The 11,312-nt window shown below is 38.5% G+C and overlaps 1 protein-coding gene across 2 annotated transcripts in view; it reads left to right on the forward strand.

The window, feature by feature from the left end:
* The window catches only part of LOC149085708 (methionine aminopeptidase 1), a 67,210-nt gene extending 60,593 nt beyond the window's left edge, over positions 1 to 6,617 (forward strand). For both annotated transcript variants that reach the window (XM_089232090.1, XM_089232091.1), the window contains 2 exons: positions 1,243 to 1,308; positions 6,230 to 6,617. In XM_089232090.1, coding sequence (XP_089088216.1) covers positions 1,243 to 1,308; positions 6,230 to 6,390 — 227 coding nt within the window. In that variant the 3' untranslated portion in view covers positions 6,391 to 6,617. The remainder of the gene's footprint in view (positions 1 to 1,242; positions 1,309 to 6,229) is intronic.
* Positions 6,618 to 11,312: the final 4,695 nt, after the last annotated feature.

Consider the following 11,312-nt stretch of genomic DNA (forward strand, 5'->3'; position numbering starts at 1 on the left):
CCATGCCAATTAAAAAAATTGGCATTTGGCATCTGAAATTTTCTTTCTGTAGTTACTAAATAGCAGGCTGAGAGCAGCACAAAATGTTTGGAATTTATAGCAGCATATCTGCCAACATAAGAGTCACTATGCCCTCAAAAAGTCAAAAGAAGCGTTATTTTGTATCTTTGTCTCTGAGCAAAAAATTTTTGGTGCCTAGATTTTTTTTTAGATTTTTCCAGCCCTGCTCTAATCAACATCTTTTTATAACATTCAAAATGCTGTCAGAATTTCAACCAAATAAAAAGATCCCAATGAAATCACAATTTTCATGTTTTTGATGGATATTCCGAATTCTCTGACTTGATACTGAAGTTTTTATAAAGAGACGAAAAATGCTGCGTGTCCTCACCTGAATCTCTGCTGTTCCATTAAAAAAAAGTTATCAGCTAGTTACCAGGCTCTTTAGGAAAGAAAACTTAATGGAATCAATCAGAAGTATTAAAGACAGAAGTAAAAAGTATTTGGTCTTACATGATTATTTTGCCAAACCAATTAATCGTGTATTGTGAGGCGTGCCTGTTTGTGATAACATTTATCTTCATTTGTGTTGTTAAAATATTTTTCCTCATGCTCAAATCATAGGCTTGTTTTGTATGTGTGCTGAAGGCAATCTGTAAAGCTGGGTCTAAACCTCCTACTCTATGACAAATGCGCAAAAACCCTTTTTCTGTCAAAATCGCCCTCATGCTGTGGGTTAAAAGCAGGTTTTCAAGTGGTTCTCAGCATGGTGGGTCTGGATTTGGCTTCATTTGCATAGTGCATGGTCGAGCTCACTCAACTTGTATTGGAAAATGTTTGTCGTAGATGCTGAAGGAGCTCTGATGCAAAGAGAATGGGGGGTCTAGGGTTGCTATACATCCGTATATACAAGGGTGTGTGCAGGTTAGGATTGCACTGAATATTCATGAATTATTAAGGGACTCTGCAACTGCAGGAAGTTGCTTTGGGGGGTGGGGGTACTCATGTGGCCTGAGCCCTCTAGGTTCCAGTGCCAATGAGGTGCTGTATTTAATGAACTTTTGATTAAAAATTGAAAAAATATATTAAAATTTTGAGTGATTTCTCTTATATTATAACTATGTTGTGCTAGGGTCCATGTTGTACCCACCCCATAGCAAAGCTGAACATTCATCTCACTACTGATAAGCTTCAAGCCAATGTTGGCATTTCTGGGCTTATAAATTTCTATTTTTATTTTAGAGAACAAAGCTGTTGGAATCATGAAACCAGGACATTGCTTTACGATAGAACCAATGATCTCGGAAGGTATTCAATTTACTTATTGTTACTGAAAAAAAAAAGTTGAGAATTCTCTTTTTATCTATTAGTAACGTGTTTATTTCTGAGCAGTATATCGTGCCATATACAGAATGGCAAAGAATACTCGAGGATAAAGAATGATGAAATTGCTATATTTTAATGTTTGTAAGGAACCTCTGATTTTTGGGCTCAAAATTTCTATGGAAAAAAAGTTAAAAAGTTATATTTATAATACTATCCATGTATAAGAAAACCCCTCTTATTTTTTCACAAAGGGGTTCCCTGTACATGTTGAAATATGTGAATTTCACAATATGAAATTGATTACACTGCTCAATGCTGATTTTCTTTTTAAAGATATTTCAGTGATTTTAGAATGATTTTGGGGAGCTGATTTTGAATCTGCATTGACATTAGAAATAATATTCTAATTATTTTGCCAGATTGACTCTAGTTTTTGAAATAAAGTGAAAATTAAATTTCAATAGCAATACCATAAGCAGCATACAAACCACATTGAAACTGCATTATAAACAAAAATAGTAAATAATTGGCAAAGATATTTCAGTTATTTTTAAAGTCATTTTGGGGGTCTTATTCTGAATCTGAAATTGGTTTTGCCAAATTCACTCTTGGATAATGCAGACTCTCAACAAGGTGATTTGTATGCTTCTTATGTATTACCATTGCATTAGTTTTCACTTTATCTCCAAAACTAGATCCAATCTGACAAAACCCATGCCGGATTCGGAATCAGCAGTCCTAGAAAACCCTGAAACCATTAAAATTTCCTTAAGAACATGTTTTTTTTAACAGTGTTATTGTTAGGCACAAGTATTCAAGATCAAATCCCTAGAGGGTAAACTAACTACGTTGTGGAAACGTTCAGAAACAAAAATTCTGAATGATTGCTAATGTGCTGTGTTTTCACTTCAAAATATGGAATATGGATACGGATTGGAAACACCAGTAGTAGAATATTCTCGTGGAAGATAATACTGGAGAATATTCTCCGGAAGGCGACTATTATTTGAATAACTCAAGGATATTCTTATTATTTTTGATAAGATATTCTGTTATTTGTATTTCTGTTCCCAACTTCGAGGCACAAATGCAAGCCGATCTCCCCATTAAAGTCTAACCGCAGATAGCAACAGACCTACAATGGTACAAATATTCAATCATTGCACTTCACTTCTGTAATATAGATGGCAGCACCGAGAAATAAGACACTACACTATAAACGCACTCGTTTTTATGTATAGGGTTACCAGACACTTTCCTTTAGGAGGGCATGCCCTCTTTTTGATGTCATTTAAAGCGTCCTATGTTTTAGAAATTTTCCTCTTTTATCCTCCTTTTCAGGTTTCCGACATTTTCTTTTTTTTCTTTGAATTTTTTTTACACTGAAACGTATAGTGTAATATTATTTAGGCGATATTAGGGTAGGGGACCCAAATATCGCCTAACATGGTTGCTTGATTAATGCTGGTAGCTGTTGGCCACTACTGAAACTGCAAAGCTTTCCCCCTCCAATTGTTCTTTATAGAAGCTAAACACAGCTGTGTTGATTTTTCTTTTCTCTGCGAATTTTTTCTGATTTTCGTGTACAATGAGTTAATAGACACATTTCATTACTTTTAGTATAATCAGTAGGGTTCAAGTGATAATGTTATATCATTTGAGGCAGTGACAGCAACTGTGATAGGCTATATTTTAGTGCAGTTTCTTGGTTTGTGATTTGATTCCGAAGGTTGGAGCTGCCATGTTTGAGAATTAGGTTGTTCCCAATATCGCCCTGGGCGAACATTTTCGAAATAGGCTTTTTTTCAGATGTAGATGTGGGACAAGATTGAAATGTAAGAGATGTAATAACGGTAAAAAATGAAGAGATGGGACTATTGAAAACATTGGAAGCTTTTCAAGTACCTGGATCTACATTAAAAGAGTGATAAAATAGGCCTTAATCTCCAGATTTTATCTCCTGATCTAAAAGATCAATTTGTTGAGTATTGTTTACAAATGAATAAAACTTATTATGGACAAAGGATGTAAAAAGGATGGAATTTCAACTTTCCATTAGAAATAATTTACGCCACCAATTTTCTAAAGGAACAAAAGTTCTGGTAGGAAATGGCAGCTTCTATTTCCAATTTTGTTGTGTCTTAATTTTCACGTTTAACAAAGAAAGTATGATCATAACATGCGTAGCATTTTTAAGTAAGTACGGTTTTGAAATAGAAAGAAAACAAGTTGACTTTCCTTAACAATTTTTTTTTACATAAAGGTCTGTACCTTAATCTACTTTTCAACATAATTTCCACCAATATTAAGGCGTTTATCATATCGTACAACCAGCTTTTGAATCCCATCCTCATAGAAGTCTGCCCTCCTGATTTGACAACCACTGCAACATGGCGGTTTTGACCTCATCGTCATAGCGCTGACCACCCAGATGCTTCTTCAAATGCAGGAACATGTGGTAGTCACTGGGTGCTAGATCAGGACTGTGCGGAGGGTGATCAAGTTGTTCCCAGTGAAATGAGGTGATGTTTCCGTAATGGCATCTGTGGTTTGCGAACAGATGTAGGTACACAGCATGCATGTGCGGAATGCCGACCACAGTGCTGCAGCTGAATTTCGAAACGGTACTTACTTAAAAAACACTCCTCGTATATTAAACTTCATTTCAACCCATTTTAGACGTAGGCGATATCAGAAGCATATAGTGGGCAGTATTAGAAAAAAAAATTTTAACAGGAAAAATGCAGTGGCCGAAAACACTTTTTTGGGTGTGTTAAAGTTGTAATTCAGTTTATTTTTGGATAACAGTCTAGATAATAGAACTATTTTTAGGCAAATTGCACATTAATTAGTCCTCTAATTAAAATAATAGCTTAAGTGGGTAATATATGGGCCACCCTATACTCTATTCATTGACATGAATGTGTGGGTGTGTTTCTCCCCTCACTCCAACAAATTTTTACATGCTTTGACCAATCGCTGGCCAAATTCCCAGAGTACAAGAACCCAAAGTTATCTCCAAGCAAAACAAATGCTATTGTAACAAATCGTAAAATGGTCCAGCTTACTCCAGGATATGAAAAAGGCAGTCTGTCTCTGGAAAGACAAAGTCGCAACACCCATTTTAAGACTACCAATCTTTGCTCACCAACAGCAAATACTGCGTACTGAAGTGGGGAGGGAGAGGATATTACCTCTTCCATTCAGAAACAAATAAAATAGAATACAAGCGGCACACTCAATACTGATTCTTATGGCAGTCTCTGGCAAAAAAGGGACTCGCCTGAGAGAAAAACAAAGCTTCTGAGGAGAGACCTCAAAAAAGCTGTGGAAGTTTTCAGAAATGACAAATGTAACAAAAGACCAGGTTCTTTGCTAAGGAAAACCTTCTGCCATGCTTCAGGCAAAGGAGTCGAGAAACGGTAGGAACAATGAATTTTTAGCTGAGGGAAGCGGATCAGTGTTTGATCTTTTTTCTTTTTTTTAGCAGTTCTGTTTTAGTTAAGAAAAACTATTGTGGCAGAACTTTTTCCAGTCAGCACAATGATGCCATCTGTAATGAAAATTGGAAAAAGTGACATCACAAATGGTGTGCATGCAGGCATCCTCCTTTCTCAGTTTTTGAATCTGGTAACCCTAGTTACATACCTGCCAACCATTGCGATGTTATCGTATTTAGTACAATTTTAATACGATTATGTGCTTTTTGCTTCTAAAAATATTTTTTACCTAATCAGTAATATTGACGTTTTCCTGCTTATGTTGCAATCTGGTTGGCATTAGAAACAGTGGAACACCGCTGGGAGTTTTCACGTCAGTTTTACTGATGTGGCTTATGCGCCAAAGCGATATCTCAAGCCACCCCTGTATTAGGCAGTATACTGAGTGATGCACCAATCGTTATTAGCCACCTCGTTGGGCATCTTGCCTGTTGTCACATTGTATTTGTATTTGATGGATCAATGTTTTTGTGAAATTTGCATGCCATCCTCGCCCTTTATGGTTTCATTTTATTTAACCCGTTTTATTTTTTTAATTCAGGTCAAATTTTATAAATGAACTTGTACAAAAAATTGAGTTCATAGCTCACGCATTTTTGACAGATTTACAATAATAAACCATTATTTTTTCAATATTTGAGTATCGTCAAAATTTCACCATGTATGAAATATGGAATTTCTTTTTATGGTTTAAGGGTCGAGAGTTTTAAGGATTTTTGGAAATTTTCAACAAAAAAAATTGCACTTGATTCCAGTGCAATATTATTCTATTATATAAAGTTCTATTGATATCAATCATTCAGGTGACTAGAATGTTAAGTTTTGAGTTATGAATATCGGAGGGTTTTCAACACACTTTAGCATTCATCTACTGAATTTTTTTTTTTGGATGTTTTCACGTGATCAGGGGACAGTGTGTCCCAGTGAGTGAAATCATATTTCATTTTAGATAAAACAGTAGCGCAAAAATTTCAAAAGATAGACGAGAACAAATTTTTACTGATCTGTTGTCTTCTTGAGAATGTGTTTTTTTAAGTAAACTATATATTTTCTCATACAGCAATTACTTTCCCTCCCCCCCCCCCCCCCGTAAATTTGAAAACTGGCCATGTTGCGCCTTTTTAGGGATAGAGTAAGATTATTCTTCTGATATTGGCAGGTCTGCTAGTTAGGTACACACACTTCCGGCACAACTCATTCAGTAATAAATTGCCCATGGCGATAGACTAGATTAGAGTTGTTCTTGGTGTGAAAGAAAAATTATAGACATACATAATGTTCATTGTTGTGTGTGATTGTGTTGGTTTTTACAGCGAAATAATAGTTCTGGAAATGTATCACCAAGATTATTAACGTACTCTTGATGGTGGAACTAAATATTTGTTGTTTCTGTGTCTTTTCAGGCACTTGGAGAGATGAGGTCTGGCCGGATGATTGGACAGCTGTAACTCGAGACGGCAAGCGTTCGGCTCAGTTTGAACAGACTCTCTTAGTTACAGAGACTGGATGCGATATTCTCACCCGGAGACGAGATAAAGAAGGGCAGCCTTATTTTATGGATTGAAAATATATATCCTAGCCCCCTTTTTTTATTATTACAGTTTCTCTTGTTTTCCGATGATCTGCGGAACGAAAACCACACTCTCTGCTGCAGTTTTTGAAGATGTACAAAACAAGCCACATGAAATATTTTCCCAAAAATGCTTTAAAAAAATGTATTTCATGATAATGAAATGCTCCTGAATACTGCGATGTTTTATGATGAAGTTATTAAAAAAGAATTCAAGGAAATCGAAAGTTTTTCTCATTGTTTTGAGTTTGGGCCTTTGAAAAACAAACGTACATGTTCAAGATTTTTAATAGGTGTATCTCGTTTTGAGCTTGATACTAATGTTTTTGTTGTAGTTATTTCTTGATTTGCTTGTGGGGGGTAATGATTTGTTATTTAACCTGTCCAATGTTTCTGGCGTAATATGTCAGCAGTTGAGTGGAAGAAATAGGAACACCATTTCTTCTCTGCTATTATGTAGTGTGTGCGTGCCTAACAAAGCACCCTTTTGTATGAGAAAACATGTTCCTTTTGTGTTGGAAGTGATATATATATATATATATATATATATATATGTATATAATAATCAGGTTGAATGAAGGCCATGAAGCCACGTGCCATAAGAACAATCACTTTGCTAGAGTTTGCATGTCCAGGGTAGCTGTGAACATTTCATCAGTGTGTCAAGTCGGGATGAAGATACCGAGGTCATTCCTTGGTTACTTAGTATCATCTGCGCATAGGCGGAGATAGACTTGGAAGTCTGGGGCATGGCCCCCACAAGGGGTGGGCCGACAAGGCTCCAGCCCAGGGGCCCGGGGTGATTTTAATCATTTTTTTTGTTTTTCACGCTATAAATTCATCATAAAGGGGCCCGTAAAAGATCCCAGCCAAGGGGCCCTGCTTCAGGATGTGGGGGCCATGGTCTGGGGGGCACGATAATGATGACAATTCATATATACATTAGATCAGTCGACTTCACCTTTGACGCCCGTATCTCCGCCCATGCATCCGCGTCATCGCGCAAAGAGACGGGAAGAAGACGTCTTAGTTGGAGATGTCCGAATCAACTTTCTGCTAGATTCAGGGCAGACGTGACAGTCATCCCAGGCAGTCTCTGCAGACGGAAGAAAAACGGATTTCCGAAACTCAAGCCACCTGACCGGCATCTTTCGAGCCCCGATGCATCAAACCCAGAGGACGCATTGTTAAATTCGCTAACTTTCACCCGCCATCGCATTCCGAAGGAGGTGCGCGGTGACAGGGGTCAATTCGAGAAAGTGAGAAACTCCCAATTCCAAGAATTTGCACGGACGCATGGATTCGATCACGTGACGTTAAGTCCAAGATTTCCACAAGCAAGCTGTTTCATCAAATCCATGGTCAAGGTGGCCAAAGGAGACAAAAATTCAGATCCATACCTAGCACTGCTGCAGTACAAGAACACACCATTAGAGAATGGCTATAGTCCAGTTCAACTACTGATGGGACGTTGCCTTAGAACAGTGATTCCCAACGTGGGCATTAACGCCCCCTTGGGGGCAATGAAATGTTCCAGGGGGGCGGTAGAAGCTACGGGTTTAACATAGGATCCTATGGGTTAGATTGCGATGGGAAAGATTTCTGAAGGGGGCGTTGGGACAAAAAAGGTTGGGAAACTATGCCTTAGAACAACGGTTCCGATTTACCCTCATCTGCTAAAGCCTTCCCAACCCGACGATGTTTAAGGGGGAAGGAAAGGAAAAATTACAATGATCGCCATGGTGTCCGCACTCGAAAGCAGCTGAATGTAGGAGTGACAATGTGGGTTGCGACATGACGTTGGGTGAAATCGAGCGCGGGCAGATACCCCGTGATCCTTCATCAAGACGCCAAGGGGATCTGCGAGAAGAAATCCGTTCCACCTGAACAAGACTGAACGTTCTGACCCTGTTTTAGAATCCGAACTTCAGCCAGGAGTTGTGGAGATCCCACCCGCTCCGACAGTCTGGGATGACGGCACTGCGCCGAGAAGGGTAACTGGACAGTCGTCGAGAGGACAAACATCTGTACCCATCCAAGCAACACGATACGGCCGTGTGGTGCGGAAGCTCCAGCATTATCCGCTGACTGATTATGTTAAAAAAACCGTAAGAATCTGGTACAGAAAAACAAAAAAACGTTGTTACAAATTGTGCCGATAGATGGCGCTGCAGACTGCATTACCATAAGTAGGCTGTACGTAGGGGGCCATTCAAGTATTACGTAAGCAGATTTTTTTTGCCAGTTTTGACCCCCCCCCCCTTTGTCAGCAAAATTTCGTCAGCAGCTTATAATATTTCATATCTTCAAAAAGGGTGGTTGGTGACGTAAGCAACCTTCAAACACCCCCCCCCCCCCCGATGCTGACGTAATACTTGAATGGGTAATGCAAGCAGCCCTCGTTGCACTCAGAGAAGAAAAAAATATTATACCCTTATCTTATATATAAATGTGAAAGTATGTATGTATGCTCTTTATACAAATCTACAGTTTTAGACCGATCGTCGCCAGATTTTGCACATATACAAAACAGGTCCGGGATTGAACCGTACGCTACTTTAAAAGTTCGTCAGAGCTGGGCAAATGCCCGAAATGGGCAAAAAACTGTCGGGCAACAATAGTTTTGGGGCCTCAACAATTACTTTCGGAACGTTTACTTTGGTTACCGTGGTTTCCAACAATGCGTTTCAGACGGGAATATATGCCTTTACAATGGTTTGTCACACCTTTAATTCTGTTGTTATAACAGTTTATTCCTTTATAACGGTTTGTAACTTTTTCCAATCCTCCCAGTAATTGAAGAAAACCCGGGAAGCGCCGTGTATTTCAGCTAGCCTATATACAGGGCATTCTGTAAGTGATAATGCGGCCTTTATCTTATCAACCGCCCATCGTATAGGTACAGTTTCAATTTAAAAAACTCTGGCACAAAGTTGACACTCTGGTACGAAGTTAAAAAGTTATTATCCATCAACATGCGAGTTCAACTGCAAAATGACTCAGCACTGCCATCATTTTCACATCAGTTGATCAAACTTGGCAATGGAAGAATTCCCTTAGACCCAAGCACTGGACTGATATGTTCCCAAATGGATTTTGCCAGTTGTTAAATTCAGTTCAAGAACTTGCAGACAAAGTCTTCCCAAATATTCAACAAAATCACCGAAACCATGAGTGGCTTTGTGAGAGAGCGATTCTGGCACCGAAAAATGACAGTGTGAACAAGATCAACGAAAAAATCCTAAAAATTATTCCGGGAGACTCCACATCTTACAAATCGGTTGACACTGTCACAGACACAGCGCAGACAGTGCTGTATCTGTGGATGTTCCGGGTGTGCCACCACACAACTTGACCCTCAAAGTCGGAGCACCTATAATGCTTTTAAGAAATTTGGAGACACCGAAACACTGCAATGGCAACAGACTCTGCGTGAAGAAATTGCACACTTACATCATTGAAGCAACGATTTTAACTGGATGTGCTGGAGGAGAAGACGTCTTCATTCCACATACCCCAATAATTATCACTGAAGAAATTCCATTCACTTTCAAGCGATTAGTTCCCGATTCATTTAGCTTTTACCATGACAATCAACAAAACGCAAGGCCAGTTGTTATCAACCTACTTGAGCCCTGTTTTCACACGGACAGCTTTACGTCGCCTGTTCGCGTGTTGGTAATCCTAAAAATTTGTGCATCTACACACCAGATGGGAAAAAAATATATATTGTGTATCCACAAGCAATTGAATGAAGTTTTTAATTAAAATGTTTAAAAATGAAAGTAATTTTTTCTTACTTAATGCAGAAATATTTTGATTAAGAAATAATTAATAAGCTATACATATATGCATTTTTTACGGGGCGGGCAACGTCGCCGGGTATCAGCTAGTTTCTTTATATATAAGGTTGCACTCACATCAAAAGCGATTCAAAATGTACACCTTTTACACAACACACATGTCGCAAACGAAGAATGAAATTGTCAATGACTCTGTAGTGTGGGAAATCGACACACAAGCTTGACAAATAGCCTCCTCCAGCTCGTCGAGTCAGGGGCGGTCTTAGGGCAGTGCGATCGGTGCAATTGCGCAGAAACGCGTTAAGTGTACATTACTAGAAAAATATCTTTAAGATACGTATTTATAAAAAAACTATAAAATATACATGAAAAATGACCGAGATGAGAAATTCTTTTTTCCAAAAAAACACAAAGGTTTGAGTGTATATAATACCATGGTTATTTTTCGAAAAGAAAATTATCGATGGGCAGTGCACCTATATACGCAGCGATTTTGGTCAGATAAAAATACACGCTCGAGCTCTTTTCGTTTACCCCTGCAGTAGATTTTGGGGGAAGACGTAGGGTGACCATACGTCCCGTATTTCCCGGGACAGTCCCGGTATTTTCTGTTTTTTTGGCCGTCCCGACTTTTTGGCAAAAGTGTCCCGGTTTTTCCCGTATTTTACACGAAGCCTACTTGAATTTTTATTCTCTATTGAAGTCAAAAATTGACATTATTTTTCAACTCAGAAATTATTTTATGATAATTACTACTATATATGAGAATATTAATCTCCCACATTTGCCATGGTGAACGTTTTTTTTTCCGTGGAATACATTTTAATCCACTGCTACTTGTGGTAATGCATCATTTCCCGCCATTGTGATTTTCCGTAATCTCAACAATATTTGGCAACTTTGTTTGGTTTTGGCGTCGTTTTTGGCGATTATTGGCGATGTCCCGTATTTGGAATCCCAATGTCCCGTATTTCTCTCGAAGAAATATGGTCAGCCTAGGGAAGACGCAATTTCTTCCTCTTTTGTTGTGCACTAAAAAATAATGGAGGGATCGTCCTCGGGCACCCAATTTTTCTACTAACGAGAGCAAAAGTTTTTTTTCCTGTGTTGTGG

This window comes from Pholcus phalangioides, unplaced genomic scaffold (genome assembly GCF_987345545.1).
Source record: "Pholcus phalangioides strain wild (caught in Gottingen) unplaced genomic scaffold, Ppha-v1.0 ptg000005l_1, whole genome shotgun sequence".
Lineage (NCBI taxonomy): Eukaryota > Metazoa > Arthropoda > Arachnida > Araneae > Pholcidae > Pholcus > Pholcus phalangioides.